The sequence below is a fragment of the Choristoneura fumiferana genome, chromosome 25, assembly GCF_025370935.1.
Source record: "Choristoneura fumiferana chromosome 25, NRCan_CFum_1, whole genome shotgun sequence".
Lineage (NCBI taxonomy): Eukaryota > Metazoa > Arthropoda > Insecta > Lepidoptera > Tortricidae > Choristoneura > Choristoneura fumiferana.
Genome location: NC_133496.1, coordinates 9,461,866 through 9,482,387, shown reverse-complemented (window position 1 = coordinate 9,482,387; position 20,522 = coordinate 9,461,866). Strand labels below are relative to the sequence as shown.

At 38.3% G+C, this 20,522-nt stretch overlaps 1 protein-coding gene and 1 long non-coding RNA gene across 2 annotated transcripts in view; both read left to right on the top strand.

The window, feature by feature from the left end:
• The first annotated feature begins 65 nt into the window (after positions 1-65).
• LOC141442045 (probable cytochrome P450 519D1) overlaps positions 66-20,522 on the top strand; it is a 32,518-nt gene continuing 12,061 nt past the window's right edge. The window contains exon 1 of the mRNA XM_074106949.1: positions 66-242. Within this exon, the coding sequence (XP_073963050.1) occupies positions 77-242 (166 nt within the window). The 5' untranslated portion in view covers positions 66-76. The remainder of the gene's footprint in view (positions 243-20,522) is intronic.
• On the top strand, positions 11,812-16,018 carry LOC141442351 (uncharacterized). Its single transcript, XR_012452926.1, has 5 exons — positions 11,812-11,846; positions 12,244-12,392; positions 14,303-14,542; positions 15,007-15,204; positions 15,309-16,018. It is a non-coding gene; the product is annotated as an uncharacterized lncRNA (long non-coding RNA).

The window sequence follows — 20,522 nt, the reverse complement described above, 5'->3', positions numbered from 1 at the left end:
AATTACGTAACCATAAGTATATAAGGGTCAAATTTTTTATGTATTCAGTAGTTTGTTTCTGAAAACTTACGCTAACATGTTATTCCTTATATTACTCCTAGCTGTTGCAATGTGGGGTTTGAACGTTTTAAAGTTTCATGTATCGAAGAAAAGGCAAAGGCTTCTGGCACTGGCAGCTCAGGTTCCAAGTGATAAAGCAGCTTTACCTTTTATAGGACACGCCTATAAATTCATCGGAGGCAGTAAGTTTTGTGAAATTAGGTTTTTTTTTTTACATTAATTGGTCACATAATTGTTAACTCTGCTTGGAACGTTATACTTACTTACACCTACAGCAAGGGTACGAAAGGGTACGATTCGAGAGGATTGTAGATTGTACATTTCATGTTCATAATTTATTAGAGATCTTAACTCTAGAGATGTCAAAAACGAAGTTACTATTACTGTTATTATTATTTTTATTTTATTTTTTATTTTTTTATTTTGGTTGTCAAACGAGCAAGTGGGTCTCCTGATGGTAAGAGATCACCACCGCCCATAAACATCTGCAACACTAGGGGTATTGCAGACGCGTTGCCAACCTAGAGGCCTAAGATGGGATACCTCACGTGCCAGTAGTTTCACCGGCTGTCTTACTCTCCACGCCGAAACACAACAGTGCAAGCACTGCTGCTTCACGGCAGGATTAGCGAGCGAGATGGTGGTAGCAATCCGGGCGGACCTTAATTATAATTTTAGTTTAACCTCATTGTTCGTTATAATCAAATGTGAGACTTAGGCCCAGCACACATGGTGAAACGCAAAGAACTGCAACGAAACTGCAACTTCTAGTTACTTTTGCGTTTCATTTGAGTTTATGCCATATACTCCTTTGAGAGAGATCCACACATGACGCAACCAGTTTGAAACGCATTGCAAATCAGTCGTATTGAAACCGGCGTGTAGGAAACTCGTGTTTGCGTTTCATCGGCTTGGCGTCTTTTTCGATGCAATAAAATGACTGACGACTATGATAAAACATTAAATTTGCGTTGGAAGTCGACTTATGCTCATACGATAACATCCATGAATTTTCTATCAGTTTCTTGCAATTCTTTGACAGCCGCAAACATTCGGCAGTTGATATTCTTCTCAATGTATATGGTCGTAAGTATCCACACTTCTTTGTTTACGCCACCTTTGTCGAAGATACAAATAAAGAACCACATCTTCTTCATCACTTGAACTAGACATTTTGTAGACGTCTGTTCTCATAACGGAAATGATTTTATCGAAACTGATTGAAACTGGTTTCAAACCAATAATTTGAAAAGGGTTTTGTTGCAGTTGCGTTTCACCGTGTGTGCTGGGCCTTACTTTTAAGTTTCGCTAAAGCATTATTCAAATCACAACTACCTACATTACAAATACAATATAATTAAGATTGTTTTTTTGGAATCATTTTGTATTTTTTTTATTTCAATTCCAAGTTTTTACTTTTACGGTCATCCCGTAAAACCTAAATTGAAAAAAAATTGTTTCAATTTAGGTTTTACGGGATGACCGTAAAGTAAAAATTTGGAATTGAAATAAAAAATACAAAAAGATTCCAAAAAACCAATCTTAATTTGATTGCTTAGTAACGATATCTCTTGTCCGGGTGAGCGGTTAGTTCCAATGGAGTGCCGAAAAAGTTTCTCGATGAGGGCTACGGCATAGATGTCGCTAGCGTCACTGCTTAAGTGGCTATATAAGAAACAAACAAGCTGAGATATGAGGTGCATAGGGGAAATTCGTGTCGGTACCGTTGACCATCAGTGGTGTAGCGGTATAGCACGCGGTACGGAATACCGAGGACCTGGGTTCGATACCCAGTGATGGTCTTATTTTTCTGGTTTTTCTGTGCATCTATATTTCAGTTTGTATTTACAATATAATTAATTTAACAATGCAAAATATCAGCTATTCGACCAGATAGCTAAGTTGTTAGTGACCCTGACTACGAAGCTAGCGGTTGCGGGGATCGATCCCCGTGACGGACAAATATTTGTATGATGAATACGAATGTTTGTAAGTACATACGTACGATGTTTGTATGTATTTTAGTATTTATCTATAATAATGTATGTCCATCCGTTGTCTAGCATCCATAGTGTGATGTATTCAGCAATCTGGGAGAACTCCTGGGTAATTCGGGAATGTACAGCAAGGAAACACTTAAAGACCGTTGGACAGTTTATTCCGAACTAAGTAAGTGTAAGTGACACAAGTCACGTGACGCCAAACTACCTACATCACACTCCTCTACACTTAATTAATACATATATATTGACAATCTATTAGTTACTACTTATACCTATATTTTGTAATGTGGCTTTATATTTCGACATTGCCGAACGGGACGTGATCGGGTCGGTACCGGGTCAGGCAGTGGTGGCGGCGTCGGTGTTTCCGCGCCCACGAACTCTTTTTCGGGAGTGCAGAAACGCTCGCCCTCCGCCTCCCCTTCGGTCACACTCCGCGCCGGCGACGTCGCCAAGGGTGATGGCGAACGGCCCGTTGACAACTCCGACCCACCGTTACCCCTTAGTTTAGGAGACTTCGACCCTTCGCGCTTGTTCGGTATTTCATTTATACGCATTGGACAAACAACCGAACTTCCGGACCTGCGTCTTAATTGGTCAATGTGTCGGTGAATTTCTTTCCCCTCCGCGTTAATTACATCGTAATCTGTACTTCCTAGTGACTTAGTAACCTTACCGGGTTGCCATTTCTCCCCTTTTAAATACTGACGATACCACACGTCATCACCTACTCTTAGCTTCCTATCTGAGCCCCCTGCGGCGTCCATCTGACGCCGCTGGCTCTTTAAAACTCGGGATTCTATACTGGGTTTCAAAATATATAACCGCGTCCGTAACTGCCTACCCATGAGCAACCTTGCTGGGCTTTCGCCCGTGGAGCAGTGCTCAGTGTTCCTATAATATAGTAGAAAATTGTTTATTGCCTTTTGAATTTCGTTGTTTTCAATTATGGCTTTCTTAATTACTAATTTAATTGTACGGACCGAATTTTCTGCGGCACCATTCGAAGCTGGGTGATATGGGGCTGTGAAAATATGTTAAATTCCGTCCATTTCTAGGAAGCTTTGGAATTCCTTACTCGTGAATGGTGGTCCGTTATCGCTTACTATTTGTCTCGGCAACCCCCACCTAGCCCACAACTCACTCAGTTTGTCGATGGTGTAACCGGCAGCGGTACTCGGAACTGGGAATACTTCAACCCATTTAGACATGGCATCGACCACAACTAAATAAGTTTTGCCGTAAATAGGCCCCAAAAAATCAATGTGCAGGCGCGCCCAGGGACGGGCCGGCCACGGCCAGCAGCGCGGCGCGTGCGCCGGCGGTGCGCTGGCCAGCGCCGCGCACGTCGCGCAGGCGCGGCACGTCGCCTCCACCGCTTCGTCTATTCCCGGCCACCACACGTAACTCCGGGCTAGAGCTTTTGTTTTAACTATTCCCATATGGGGCTCGTGTAAGATTCTTACTACTTTATCTCTGCATGGCCCCGGTATCACCACCCGGTGACCCCACATCACGCAGCCTAACTCTTCGTACAACTCTGACTTTCTATTAAAGTACTTACGGTTTTAAACTTTCAATTTCGCACACTTCTGGCCAACCGTCGCGAGTGAAATTCAATACTCTAGCTAGAACCGGGTCTTTTAAAGTATTTTTCTTAATTTCATTATGATCCAGTAGTAAAGCATCTTGCGCAAAGTGTAGGTAAGTTTGTTCTGGGATTATCTCGCACCGACTATTGGGCGGCTCGGTCGCGTTTGGAAGCCTAGACAGACTGTCGGCACAATTATTGCTAGAACTTACATACTCAATGTCATAGTCATACGCGGATAAAATTATAGCCCACCGCTGCATCCGGCTGGCTGTCATCGTAGGTATGCTCGCATTTGGACCAAATATCGACACTAATGGCTTATGGTCCGTACGTAAAGTGAAATGACGGCCATACAAGTATTGATGGAATTTTTTTACACAGAATATAATTGCCAATGCCTCGCGATGAATCTGCGAGTAGTTAGCCTCTGCACTATTCAGGGTGCGCGACGCGAACGCGACCGGCTGCTCGCCCCCCCGCCCTTCCTGAGTCAGTACTGCCCCCACCCCCCGCGCAGACGCATCGCAAGTGACTATTAATCGCTTCTCTGGATCATAATGAGCTAAAACCTTGGCATCCAATAACGACTGTTTAATTTGTATAAATGAACTGTCACACTCTGAGTTCCAACACCACTCGACGCCCTTCCGCAACAGATTATACAAGGGACTGAGAGTAGAACTTAGGTTCCTAATAAATCTACTAAAAAAATTAATTGTGCCTAAGAATGATCTAAGCTCAGGTACATTTTGCGGTTGTTTCATTTTCTGTATAGCATCAATCTTCGATGAGTCCGGCTTGATGCCCTCCCTCGACACGACATAACCCAGATAAGTGACTTCCTTGGCGAGGAATACGCATTTACTTTTCTTTAATTTTAACCCGCTAGTAAGCAATCGTTGGAGTACCGCTTCCAAAGCCCGTAAATGTTCGGTCATATTCTTTCCACCTATTATGACGTCATCCAAAAAGACTTGAACATTTGGTATATTTCCCAATAAGGTAGTCATTATGCGTTGAAATATACCTACGCTAGAAGACAACCCATACACCAACCTGTTGTACTGGAATAAACCGCGATGAGTATTTATTACGGTGTACCGTTTTGAATCGTCTAACTCTATTTGGTTGTATGCCTGCGAGAGGTCTATTTTACTGAAGTACATATTGCCATTTAAATGCACCAACACATCCTCAATTTTAGGGAGAGGATAACGATCGACCAATAAAGACGGGTTTAAAGTGGCTTTGTAATCTGCGCAAATCCTAAGTGTGCCGTCAGGCTTATTAACGGGTACCAGTGGGGAAGCCCAGTCGGAGCAGTCAACGGGCTCGATGACGCCGGCGCGCAGCATGGCGTCCAGCTCGGCGTCCAGACGCTCGCGCAGCGCGTACGGCAGCGGCCGCGCGCGGTGGAACACCGGCGCCGCGCCCGGGCGCACGCGCAACGTCGCCTTGCCGCCACGGTACCGTCCCAGTCCGCCGGTGAAGAGCGCCTCAAACCTGTCGAGCAAAACCATGAGCTCATCCATCATTTGTCCCTTATGTTTATGTACTAAAAAATTACAATTAAACTTAGGTATCGCTATTCCTATTTCGGCCAGCCACTGCCTCCCCAACAGCGATGTCGTTCCTCCCTCAATTATAAACAGTTCCAATTGTTTACTACAGTCATTATATGTCACCATCGGTTTGATTATACCTAAAGGTTTCACTTTTGATCCGTCATAAAACTTTAACACTGTATTGTCCTGTTGTATACACAAATGAGAAAAATGATGGTCGTACGTGGCCTTGCTTACGCAATAGATCGCTGTTCCTGTATCAATTTCCATTTTAATCACTTTGTTATCAATGCTAATCGGCAAACTTACCGATTGGTAGTTATTCAAGCATAAGTGGTGTAATTCTTGCTCGATATCACCGCCGAACTCTTCGCTTGGCTCGCGATCGGCATCACTGAAGTACAGGCCGCCCCGCGACGGCGCCGCCGCCGCCGACCTCGCGCGCCGGGCCGGCGTCCGCGCTGCCCCGCGGGCCACCGCCCGCGGCGCCGCACTCCACTCCGGGCACACCCGACGCAGGTGCCTGTCCGCTGACACTTACTACACACATAGTCGCGAAAACGGCAGTTCGTTTGACTATGGCTCCGTGCACCACAAGCATCGCACTGTACGTAATTATTTAAACTGTTGGACGCTCCCCGATGCGCGCGAGCATCCACCCCGCGAGCTTGGTCCCGGCCGAATGATGACGTCCCGCGCCCCGCGAACAATACTGGCTGGACTGCGCTCGCTTCAACCGCACTCAAGACCGGTTTTGTTTGTTCTACGATAGCTGCATTTTTCTCCGCCGCCTCTAATGACATTGCAATTTTTACTGCCGTAGTGACGGTTACCATGTCGTCCTCCGTGAAAAACCGTTGCCGTATGACGTCACTATATACCCCACAAATAAATTGGTCTCGAAGATTTTCATTTAGATTCGTGCCAAATTTACACTGTTTAGCCAGCCGTTTTAACTCTGTGATATACATTGCTATGTTTTCATCGGCTTTCTGCCGCCTCTGCCTAAAACGATACCTCTCTGCTAATACCGAAGGGCCTGGCTGTAAATGTTGCCGCATAAGCTCATCTACCCTCTTGATGGTTAATTCTGCGGGCTTTGACGGACTAGCTAGATTTTCTAAAAGTTGATATGCTTCATCGCCCATAGTTGCTATTAGCGTCGGCAGTTTCATGTCTTCCTCCACCTTGTTGACCTTGAAATACATCTCGACTCGGTCGAGGTACGACGACCAAACTCCACTCCCCACGTTAAACTCTTGTAGTTTCCCGATCGACATTTTCTTCTTTTTTTTTTTCCTATTGCACGCGCAGAATCGAAACTCGTCGCCACTGTGATGTATTCAGCAATCTGGGAGAACTCCTGGGTAATTCGGGAATGTACAGCAAGGAAACACGTAAAGACCGTTGGACAGTTTATTACAAACTGACGTAAGTGACACAAGTCACGTGACGCCAAACTACCTACATCACACATAGTACAAGCTTTGCTTACACTGAGAAAAATGGATTTCTGGCTTAAGATGAATTCTGCCGTCGACGGCTAAATTATAATGACGTGATGTGATTTTGTAATGCTTACGGTTATATTTGCTTAGCTAGGCGTTATCGTTAAAATGGTACCGTCTATTATGCTGGACACGAAACATCGAAACACACTTACGGTAAGGTACTCTTGGAATCCAACTTCCTACTGTTAATATAATAATAATGGACTATTAAAAACGCCTTTTGCTTACGTCGCTGAATATGCGGCGAATATCACCACAAATATGGCAATTTTCATTTTATGATAAAGCGAAATAAGCTCAAATAAAAACAAAACAAACGTAAACGTAAGTCCTATAACAACTTACATATTCGGCGAATATTACAGTAAATATGGCAATATTCATCTTAAGTAAGGCGAAATATACTGAGGCTACGACTAATCAAACGTTAACATAAGTCGTGTAACGACGTACATATGCGACGAATATCACCGTAAATATGGCAATATCCGCCTTACAGTAAGGCGAAATAAACTTAATTTACAACTAATCAAACCTTAAGATAAGTCGTATAGCGACGTACATATTCGGTAAAAATAACTGTAAATATGGCAATATTAACCTTACAGTAAGGCGAAATATACTTAAGTTACAACCAATCCAACGTTAAGTATAAGGCGTGTAACGACGAACATATGCGACGAATATAACCGCAAACATCGCAATTTCACCTTACAGTAAGGCGAACTATACTCAATTTACAATAAATCAAACTTTAACATAAGTCTTATAACGACCTACATATTCAGCGAATATCACCGTAAATATGGTGATATTAACCTTACGGTAAGGCGGAATTAACTCAATTTACAACTAATCAAACGTTAAGGTAAGTCGTATTACGACATACATATACGGTAAATGTAACTGTAAATATGGCAATATTTACTTTAGAGTAAGGCGAATTATACTCAATTTATAATAAATCAAACTTTAATATAAGTCTTATAACGACCTACATATTCAGTGAATATCATCGTAAATATGGTGATATTCACCTTACAGTAAGGCGAAGTAAACTCAATTTACAACTAATCAAACGTTAAGATAAGTCGTATAGCGACGTACATATTCGGTAAATATATCTGTAAATATGGCAATATTCACCTTACAGTAAGGCGAGTTATACTCAATTTACGACTAATCAAACGTTAAGATAAGTCGTATAACGACGTACATGTTCGGCGAATATCACCGTAAATATGGCAGTATTCACATTACAGTGAGGCGAAATATACTCAATTTACAACTAATCAAACGTTAACATAAGTTGAAACAAACTCAAGTTACAACTAATTAAACGTTAACGTAAGTCTCATTATACATCTTATATATTCGGCGAATATCACCGTAAATATGGCACTGTTCAACTTAAAATAAGGCGAAACTTTAAATAAAAAAAAAGTTTATTATTTTTTGCATTTCACTTTTTTGGCGGTTTTATTTTCTTGTTAAAAGTTTTTATTTTAAGTATTCTTTTTTCCTACCGTTGAAGTATTTTTTTTTTCAAATTTATTTAGATCTAAGAGTACCACAGAATAAGTAGTACCTACCAACTTCAAGCTAAATATACCCTATGGAATAAAAAAAGAAATTAAATTTATATGAGACCACCTGTAGAGACCACCCTATACGCTTTCCAATAAAAAAATAATTATCAAAATCGGACTACTCTGTAAAAAGTTATGCGTGGTCATACATAAAAAATATATATAAAATCGGGTCGTTGAGCGATCGTTCCTCCGTTTTTTTTCGTCGGTTAAAAATATAATATTTATCCCATCAAAACTTAAATGTGAAAAGAGAGCCAAGTTCAATATTATACCTATGTATGATATTATATGCCTTGATTATTGACTTTAACGACAAATGAAGTGACATCTAAATGCCAAGTGCCAAGGTAAGTTCATTGGTCAGTCCTGAAATTTATTTATAACAATATAAAATAAAATATTTTATTACAACTTAAAATATAATTTCTTCTTATAACTTAGGATAACACCAAGGGTAGCCTATAATATGAGCAAAGAATTAAAACATAGATAATACTTGTCAAACTGAACAACATTAGTTCAGCGACTTTTAAAAATAATTAGTTTTTGTATTTTTAATAGACTTTTAAGTTTTTTCGAAGAAGCAATGTAAAGCAACATTCTTGATCTTAGTACCTACCGTGACAGGCGACGTCAGTTGTGTTCTAGGATGGCGACAATTGATACCAGTATTTAATTTGTATGAAAAAGGGAAAATTCAAAGGAACTTTATTTTTAAAAGTCAATGAACTCATTTTGTTCAGTTTGACGAGGACGATCTATGTTTTAATTTTTTCTTCGTATTACAGGCCACACCTGGTATATTGAAGCCTATGGTCGGACTTGGCTAGTTCTCATAGGTAATTATACGAATTATTATTAAGTACCTACTAATACAGTCATGGGACATGTTCGATGGCTAGTAGCTACTACCAGCAAGCCGAATTTTCGGAAGAATAAAATAAGAACTTACAGCTATAAAACTTGTGAAGGTTATAATAATAATATAATTCGTATATGAAAACTAGCCAAGTCCGACCTTAGGCTTCAATAATAAATTAATTTAGAAATTATAATAAAATGATAAAAATTAACTAGTTTCTGATTTATTCCCTACCCAACTATGTGGATGCCAAATTTGAACTTTCTAGGTCATTTGGAACTGGGTTGGAATTTATATATGAGTAAGTGATAAAAATGTCAATTTTATGAATGTTAATATCTAAATAACCGTTTGAGGTGTTTATGAAATTTGGTTCACATGTATGTATATGTAAACTTTTTATTGCACATAAAAATAAAATACAAAGAAATACAAATATACAGAAAGTATCTCGCAAGTCTCAATAAATGAGTCAAATTTGACATATTTATGTGAAATAGTTTTTGAGTTATGAGGGGGTCAAAATTGGCATTAATGGATCCAAATGGTTCTGGTAAAATTACACATGGTGCTGCTCGCCAGTTCTGTTAGCTTGAACTTGGCTTGACACGCTAGGTACCGCGTATCTAGATACACATCACCTAAGTAAACAAGACATGAGGCAATCCTTTATTTCATGATTTAAAATTAAGGGGCCCAGATGCTTTTAATTGTATGGAGTATTATCCAGATAAATACTAGGTACTATTGATATGACCCATGATGACCCAGTAACGGACAATGAGTCTTATGAGATTGAAAATAAGGGATACCTAGTCATTTATATCATTCAACTTAAGTACAATAGGTTTAAAATAAGAATGAAGTGTCCATGACGATTGTCAGCTTAAAGTATCCAACACTGGTACCATTATCTACCCTACATTTGGTAGCAGTCAAGTGTAAAAATATGAACTTATTCAGTTTCTTATTTTGTTTATTTATATCTTTGTGTTGTAGAAGTTTTCATCGTATTTTTTTCCTATCTACCTATTCTGCCTGCGCAGCGGTATTGTGGTCGAAAAGGTCTCTTTACTAATGAAACGACTTTCAGTAAGGCCTTTACAGTCGTGCGTGCGGTGAAAAACGCCTTTACCACAGAATAAGTAATAGTACTAAGGCGCTTGACATCATACTACGTACGCTGGCTCTGGCGGCGCTGCGCTGTGGTGGGTGAAAAATCCACAGTGACCAAGCGAAATTCAACAGCAGTGTTGCCAACGTAGGCAATTTGACGCCAATTGGGCTACTCGGGATGGAAATCGGCGACGTAAAATTCTAAATGGCGACTGATCGCCTTTTAGGCTACTTGAAGGACAAGGTCTTTATCGTAGTTGAACAAAAGAATCACAACACAAATTTACATAAGCACAAGAAAAAAAAATAGAGTTTAAGTGGGATCAAAAAGAAAAGCGTGGACGAATGAATAAATAAATAATTCAAAATAACATGCAAAATTAGCAATAAAACTGAACAAGCGCAGTGTAGGGTTCCGTACTAATATTTTGCATATCTAAGGTACTAATCTTACAGCCCCTTAGAGTTATGAAATTTGACACCGGATATGGAATAGCTTAGACTACTTTTTTAGGCGACCTCAGTCAGGCACGGCTCACTCCGCGATTTTATCACAAAACATAAGTTACAGAAATCAATTTACATAAAAAGTGCACTCAAGCAACGCACACATAGACACTGTTCACGGACACGATATCTCGGACCAGTTGGGACCAGTACCACCAGACCAGCAATAATGGAGAATGCGAATTTATTACACAATAAAAAAATAATCGTGCATTTCGCCAAAGTCGAAATCGTCGCAAGATATTTTCTGTGACAAATTTGTAATATAACAATGACAAACATTAAAATATTTTAGTTATTATTAATTTATATTCCCATTCTTCCCGTTTCACTCTCAATAATAAATCCAACAACTAGATACGAGTGTCACTACCACGATAGTTTTTTTGTGCATAAGCCATAGTTGACTTTTGCGGAACTTCGATTCCATCGGACTTTTGTTCTGTTTAGGATTTTTTTTATTTATATTTTTACTAGGGTCTCCCATGAGTATTCTTATCTAAGTCAAACTATAATTTCACGAAAGAACGATCAAGTTTTAGATAATTAGATACTAAATAATATGCTATTTAAAAGTAAAATCTGTGTAACAATATCTCTAGTTTCATTTTGTTTGCGATTACTTTAATACCTAGTTTCATTTTGTTTGCGATTACATAAAGACCTTTTTTTTCGTGGTGCTAGTGATTCCGAGTAGGAGAAACCAGTTGAATAATTTAAAAAAAAATTGAGCGTCATTCAAAGTGGAAATGCCCAGTTAATCAATCATACAAAACGACTGATCGGAAAAAGTTCCGTTGTGACACAATAATAATTGAATGGTTCATTTTCGTGTCACAACGGAAAAAAAGCAATGTATCGGAACTTTTCGGAACTTTTACGGACGAATTTCGGACCAAAACGAAATCTGGTCCTGGCAACACTGGTTTTCTTTCTCGATTGATCGGCCATCGCGTAAGGAAAGGAAGGAAGCGCGCGCGCCCGACGCTGTCGGTCGGTGTGTTCAGTGTTCTCGTTTGTTTGAGACCTAGTTTGGGTAAGTGTTGTTTCAATTTTTCAATTCAACATTAAGTATATGACTAATTTCCGTAAGTATTGTGGGATTTGAAACTGGCCATTATTTATATTTTCGTTGATAACTGGACCAAGTCAGAATAATAATAATTGTGCTCGACACGATAGAGGCCACTTAATAAATGAAGAAAGAATACACTATGTCAACGATAGTTACATTACAGTAGGTATTTGATCATAGTATTTTGGCGGTGAACAACTTGTCCGTTACCTACCTACTGGATATACAGTTTCTTGTTAGTTCCTAACTGACAAACAAATCCCTGAAATAACAAAAAAACGCTCACACTACAAACGCCCAAGCTAGGTGCCCGCCAGTCTGCTGCGCCGTATGCTTAACCATCTCTTTCGACCAACAGATTCCCTTCAATTCCGAGACCTGCCAGCTTCGATCTCGTTCATCAAAGCCTGCCAGCCAATTCGTAACATCAAATACCTATGGCAGACCAATATACAGTTGATTTACTCTCAAAATGGGGCTGCACTGATTTGATTGATACATTTCGAGGTAAGTATCAGTGTGATTGTATTGATTGTGAGAAGTTTTGATACCTACCTACTTAAGAACCAGTGGCGGAAATTTTTGTTATTGGAATGTGTCATTTTTTACATAAATGTACTTGCTCCGAGTACTAATCGTTGATCGGAGACTTACTGCATTATTTTAAGTAGCATGATTGGCATGGTATTAACTAACTAACTAACTAAAATAACTGGTGTGTTTGCATTTTATGTACTCTGGTTTGTTATTACTTATTCAAGATGCTAGGATTGACGCTGTTGCTTTGGGGCTACTGAAAGAAAACGACATATCATCAATCCCATTAATCGGAGATAGAGTAAAGTTCCAAGCTAATTTGTCTATGTGGAAGGCTGACAATCAATCAGTGAATGTTGGGGTTGGTGGTTTTCCCTTATTTCAAAATAATAAATAACAGGTGTCCACATAATAGGAAGTGATGTTAAAAACTTATTTTTATCTTATGGATAAACATTGGTATCAACAATCGAATTTCATGGCACTTGGTACGGTAGCAAAATAAAAATACATTTGAATAATGTTTAATTTATTTTTTTGTTTTTACACTCCATTATACTGCGGTAAACTGTGCATATACTAAAAAAAGGGTATAAATTCTAAATATGTCATAAAACCTTAATACTTACTCATTTCACATTCAAAAAACAATACATCTAATAACAAAGTGTAAAAAAAACTGCATGCAATATTTTCAATACTTGATTTACCTTCCATTAACCTTCAGTCAGTCTGGAAAGGATTTTTAGGGGCTGTTTCACCATCCATTGATTAGTGTTAACTGACGGTTAAATGTGATGCCGTCTCTATTTGTCTTGTTCGAATAGACGGAGACGGCATCACATTTAACCGTCAGTTAACACTAATCAATGGATGGTGAAACAGCCCCTTAGTCATTTAAAATTTACAAAAATGCAGATGTCAAAGATTGACAGCAAAATCCATGGAAAAAGTTTTTGTGATCTATTCTAACCCTTGAAACAATTTTAGAGTCCTTTTTATTTATACAAAATAAAGGTTAAAAATACTAAGTGTATTTGTTTTTCTGCCGACCATACATTGCCATGAAAGTTAAATTTTGATACTGAATCTATGTGCCTGATTGTGGTCTCTATTATTTATTTTCAAGAATAGAATATGATACCAATGGTGGAAAAGAGAAACCCTTGAAGCAACATTTCTTGAATTATACAAGTGTTACCTACTCTCCTTTTTTGAGGATGATGACCTGTTGAGACGCACTGGTGTTCCAGACCTTCGGAAGGCCTCTTGGACGTTCTATACCTTCCATACATAACTTTCTTTAAAACAGCTAAACCAGGTTAGTGACTCCTTTTTTTACAAGCTTTTCTTTAACTTGCCCTGTTTATTTATTTATTATTTTGGGTCTTTCATAAGTGCCTCAAAAGTTACATATAGTTTTGTTGTTACATACTTTGTGTAAACTAGTGATTGGGTATAGCGAAAGGTGATTATGATCACATCTGGGACTTTGTTTTTTTTATAAATTATGATGTATTTTTCTTTTATCGCATAGATAAATAACTGAAAACCTGGATTGCAAGGGACTGAGGAGTATGAAGTTGTGACTTTCGACGTGCAAGCAGAAGATCAACCTGACCCTGACCGAGATTAAGTTAGTAAAATTTTCTAAGACCCATTTGGACCAACACTTATGGGGAGAGGTAACTTCAATAGGTTGACAATAGTCCTGCTTAATATTTTAATAAATATTTTTATCATTCTTGATGCATTCATTTGTCTATTTTCTATTTTGGATCGGGGTATACCAAAGGAGGTCCCAATACGGAACTTAAAAATTTCCGATACTGAGATGGTAATTCGAGGTTATTAAATTTTGATGTTTTACTTTTTTTTAGATAAAATCTATATTACAAAAAACTCACAGAGGACGGGCTTTACTCATAAGCGAAGGAGCTACTAAGGGCCTCTTGGATTCAAACCAGAGAAAGGAATTGGCCCATTTAATATTAGATTCAGTGCTAGACATAGATCCGGACACCCAGCTGAAGTGGAGTGATTTCCAGTCATGGGCACGAGGGATTGCGGAACTTTTTAAAAAGGAATCGCCAGTCGTCTACTATGCCGCATATATTGCTGTAAGCTATTATTTTTCTTCCTTTAATACCAATTTGCACTAAGTAGTTAAATAAAATGGTAGAGTAGTGGACGTCCATATATTAGTCATCTAAAGAACCCCTTTCCCTCGTAAAAACTGACGTCATTTCCATTTACTTTATTGCTTATCACTAATTAATCAACATTTTGTCCTTACTTTTTACCTCAAAACGCTAAAAATAGAAAAATCAAGATACGTCATGTAATATTAGGACGCTGTTTTGCAATACAATGTCAACTGTTAAAATTATTTTCTAAGGGTTGACATTGTATTGCAGAATTACCTAATCAGGGGAATAAATATATTTTGACTTGACTTGAGTTAACAATGAAATTTTTTCAGGAAAAAAGAAGCCTTAAATTACTAGGCTTAGGCCTGAAATGTATCCCAAATTATCACACTAGTCAAATTGTTAATGACCTTTCACATAATGTTTTATTGTAGGGAGGGCCCTTTCAAGCAAAAAGAAACGCTTCAGGTATATTGTATAATACATACCTAGGAAGAGGAAGAACCTTATCAGAAGAAAAGTAACAAAGCCCTTCCGGAAACGACGCGCTGCTAGCGAATCCAGTGATCTATCCTCTGACGTAGAACCTGCTAGGCCATCATGTCCTATTGACTTATCTGTTATTGACGAATGTAAGTTTTTATTAGACCAGTAATTATACTCTTACTTACTTATTAAATATTCATACTTTTTTCGGTACCTATTTTTCTCTTTTCCAAAAATGATTTTATTTCAGCTGAGAGCGATCTTGTTGCGGAGGCTTTACAAATACTTGCGATTGCCGTCGAAGGAGCTACACCATGGAAGGAAATCGATAAGTTTTGGGCAATTACGGCGAAGGCGCGTCTTCAAAAGTTGTACAACAATAAGGGCACTCTCCTGGATTACTTGAATGAGTATCAGGTCCTCAAAGGCCCCAATGGTTACAAAATTCTCATAGCAGACTTCGATGGACTTTATCCCTCAACGGGCGCAGATATATTGCGTTCCTCACTACACAACGTTAGTGGCAATATCATTGCTAAAGGAAAGGCATTGCTGTCCTCGACCAAAAACCAATTCCTGAAATTTGCACTTACAGAATTAGTCACCTCCAATGATGGTAAGTTTAGTTTTAACTTTTTTTACCATTGATGTACAGTCAAGGAAACTGATTCACGTAGCAAGGTGGAACCTTTGTGCTACTAATGTCATGTTGACATCCCATGCATCTGCCAAAGAAATCAATAGCGAAATTGTTTATGAAACGGTTCCACCCCGGTAATTGAATCTGTTTCTTTGACTGTACAAAAAATATATAGATACACCACGCACTTGTTTTTAACCCCCAACGCAAAAAAGGGGTGTTATTATAAGTTTGACCGCTATGTGTGTCTGTCTGTGGCACCGTAGCTCTTAAATGGCTGGACCTTATTACTAAGACTCCACTGTCCGTCTTTTTACTAAGAATTCACTGTATATTTAGTTGTATCTTTACTTTAAAAGTAAATAATTAAATTAAAATAAAATAAATATTTATGGGGGCTCCCATACAACAAACATGTTTTTTTGCTGGTTTTTGCTAATGTTGTATAGATAATGATACGGAACCCTTCGTGCGGGAGTTTGAGTCGAACTTAACCTATTTTTTATTCAGGTTTAAGGCAAAGGAATCTAGCCCATTCAGCCTTTGTCTTAAGAAAATAGTTTGTAGTTTATGACGCGAAAATAATTACAAGAAATACCCTTGTTAACTGATCGAAATTAATATTTAAAATACTTATGTTTCTGAGTTCTTATAGTAAAGTATAGCTCTTGCAATTCACGAAGGTTAATGGCAGGACACTTATTGCTGTGACCATAAAGCCTAATTGAATAAATCCACTCGTCTCCGTGAATTCCAACAGTTATATACGTAATATAAGATATTGTTAGGTACTAAGTAAATTATTTTCAAAATTTGTCTTTTATCAAGGTATTAAACAGAATGTTCACATAATCTGTATTGTGTCCTTTTATAAGTGTGTACTTTTATCTAATAAAGATTTATTTAACTATAATAATAGTTTCATTGCAATACGACTATCTTTTCTACGATAGAACGAAGCAGATAGTTGATGTAATCTCTTACACTAACTATCTGCTTCTCACATCGTTCTCACACCCCAATAACATTACAAGGGTTACTCTTATACGAACATCCTTACTATGAGACCAAATACAGAAGCGCGAAAAAAGATCAGCTGTTCCATAAAAAAGTTCATAATATCTAATTATCTACCTACTAGCTAGGCCAAAATGTATAGCAGCAGATATTTTTTCCGCGTTTTCAAAGTTAACCAATTAACCCTTTTCCAGGCCTCGCGAATTTAGACAAGCTACAACAAAATCGATCATAATTTTATATTGTTTACCTACGAGGGATTAATTTTATGACGAATAATAGTTTTAACAACTTCAATTGATTTTATACCATATTTACGTTTTAACAAGGTCTAATATTTGTATACGTCTATGTGGTCACTATATGCACTGTGCCTGGAAAAGGGTTAAAGTATTATTGGGGTGTTCTCTTACATACTGTTGGGTTGAGCTACCTACCTACATATTAATTCCGCGCATGTTCTAGAAAGTTATTGAATTGTTTTGTTAATTTTTGTTTTATTTATTGCAGAAGCTTGCAAGGGCTGGCTTTCTGAAGACAGCAGGCTACGCTGTTCACTAAAGACATGATTAACTGCTCTATTATCATGAAGTTCACGTGAAGAATGGTGGTGGTGGTGGTGGTGGTGGTGGTGCAATCTATTGGTGACAAAGCGCATAACATATATATTTCCTAATAACGAACGGCATGCAGTTCTTTTCAAATCGAACAGAACACTTACGGGTATAACAAATAATAATATCTTATCTACTCCATTTTCCGTTACCTCTTGGATGGACGTCTCTAACTGGTAACTGATAACCTTAAGGAAGTTATGTATTTAAAGTCTTAAGAGAACATTTTATTTACATGCTCATAAAGAGTAGTGCTTTTTAGAAGAACCAAAGGACATTCGTCGTTAAGAATATATAAATAGCGTTTATTGTCGCCACCAGATTGCGTTACTTTAGGCGCACCTAAACTCGCCGCAATAATGTTTTTTATAAATATAACGATCTAATCGCATTAATTTTTTAAATGCTATTCGGCCGTCAAGACTACGAAGACATTATTGCGGTGCGTTTCGGTGCGCTTTCACCTTCAGCAGCCCAATACCCTTAATATGAACTATATGACAGTAAAGCAAGTTAAACAGGCCTTCAGGGAACTGCGTTACCAGCCGTTAGAAGGCTATTTTCCCCGTCTCTATAAAACGTTTCTGCTCTTAAATAAAGCATAATACACCTTACCATACGGTTTATCTAACCGTATGAAGGTAAATAGCGATTTAGTAGACGTGTTATTAAGCAGTAATTAACGATTAAAAGAGCCCTAAATTAGGATAGAAACGCTTGACGAGTAGGTTAAACCACAGTATGGAAAGACTTAAAACGCCTTACTGGAAGTCAATTGTGACTTACGAAGCAATACATAATGTTCAAAACGCTTAGTGGGTAGGTGAAACCACAGTAAGGAGCGACGGAAAACGCCTTACTGGAAGTCAATTGTGACTTACGAAGCAGTAAATAATGTTCAAAACGCTTAGTGGGTAGGTGAAACCACAGTAAGGAGCGACGGAAAACGCCTTACTAGAAGTCAAATGTGACGTACGAAGCAGTAAATAATGTTCAAAACGCTTAGTGAGTAGGTGAATCCACAGTAAGGAAAGACGTAAAACGCCTTACTGGAAGTCAATTGTGACTTACGAAGCAGTAAATATTGTTCAAAACGCTTAGTGGGTAGGTGAAACCACAGTAAGGAGCGACGGAAAACGCCTTACTAGAAGTCAAATGTGACGTACGAAGCAGTAAATAATGTTCAAAACGCTTAGTGAGTAGGTGAATCCACAGTAAGGAAAGACGTAAAACGCCTTACTGGAAGTCAATTGTGACTTACGAAGCAGTAAATATTGTTCAAAAACGCTTAGTAGGTAGTTGAAACCACAGTAAGGAGCGACGGAAAACGCCTTACTAGAAGTCAAATGTGACTTACGAAGCAGTAAATAATGTTCAAAACGCTTAGCGAGTAAGTGAATCCACAGTAAGGAAAGACTTAAAACGCCTTACTGGAAGTCAATTGTGACTTACGAAGCAGTAAATAATGTTCAAAACGCTTAGTGAGTAGGTGAATCCACAGTAAGGAAAGACGTAAAACGCCTTACTGGAAGTCAATTGTGACTTACGAAGCAGTAAATAATGTTCAAAATGCTTAGTGAGTAGGTGAATCCATAGTAAGGAAAGACTTAGAACGCCTTACTGGAAGTCAATTGTGACTTACGAATCTGTAAATAACTATTAATAAGGCCTTGAAGTAGGTTAGAAAAGCTTGACAAGTAAGTTTAAAACGCTCGGAAGACAGGTCTAAACGACAGTAAGGTAAGACTTAAAACGCCTTACTAGAAGTCAATTAGCGCCTTCTTATCGTTTAAATTGCCTTACCAGAAGTTAGAAACCATCGTCAGTCCGTCGATTTCTAACTGACTTACCACGTTTATCGCTATTTAGTTAAGGCTAATCTATATAATATTACGTCTAAAACACACATTTAAGAGCCATTGTCATAGTGTTCATTGTGCCTTACACTTAAGTCATATAACGCCTTCAACTTATAAGGCGTTTTTGTTCATATGACTATTAGTCGGTATTTTGCCTTCATTCCAACTAGATCGGCCGTAATTACGATCCTTTAAGCTTTAGATTTTTCTCAGTGTAGTTTGTGGGACTAGGTCAATTATGCCATGCTCAAGCTAAAAATCTGGTCAAATTCTGTACCTACAGAATAAAAACCGGCCAAAAGCGTGTCGGACAAGCCCGAAATAGGGTTCCGTAGCCATTACGAAAAAAATAAGTAATATTTTTTTAAGGATTTCGTATTTTGTACGGAATATTCCAAGTTTGGGTATATTTTATACCTTAGGCTGCTATTTACTCTTAGGGGCTGTTTCGCCATCCATTGATTAGTGTTAACTGGCGGATAGGTGTGATGCCGTCTCTATTTGTTTTGTTCGAATAGACGGAGACGGCATCACGTTTAACCGTCAGTTAACACTAATCAATGGATGGTGAAACAGCCCCTTAAACTACTAATAATTCCCAAGAAAACTTAACCGCTATAGTTTTCCTTGTAAGTTTGATATAACTACCATCTTGATTTTTTTCAAATTTTTCATTTTTTTTTAAATTTGCACTTTAAAGTTGAATATTTTGCAAAAAAATCACTGAATCGAAAAATCGTTTTAGCAACCTCCTACTAGTTTTAAAATACCTATTCAACGATACCCCACACTACAAGTTACTTTACGTCTATGGGAGGCACTATAAATTTTTTATTTTTTATTGTGCCATTTTGTAAAAATTACAGCTTTCTAGCATTGATAGTCCCTGAGCAAAGCCGCGGACGGACAGACACAGATCGACATGGCGAAACTACAAGGGTTCCGTTTTTGCCATTTTGGCTACGGAACCCTAATAAAACAAAACTAAATCGATCTGACTAGGAACGGTAATGCTATCTTTGAAATGATTTTTTTACCAAATTCTATGCTTAAAGGCGGCTAACCCGCAATACAATACAATAATTCTATACCTTCTTAGCTTCTAGTCATCTTAACTCGGTGAGTTACCTGTACTTTACAACGATACAGCGAGTGACAGTGAGCGATCATAACGACCCTAATTCTAAACCACTAAGAGCCATAGAGAACCGAAATCACCTCACTAATAACCTTTTTTACGTTGAAGTGTATCGGCTGATATTTGTTACTTTTGTTAAATTACCCCTTTTGGTTTTTTTTTTCGCTCATTCCATAAAATAGTAATCTATTAAATA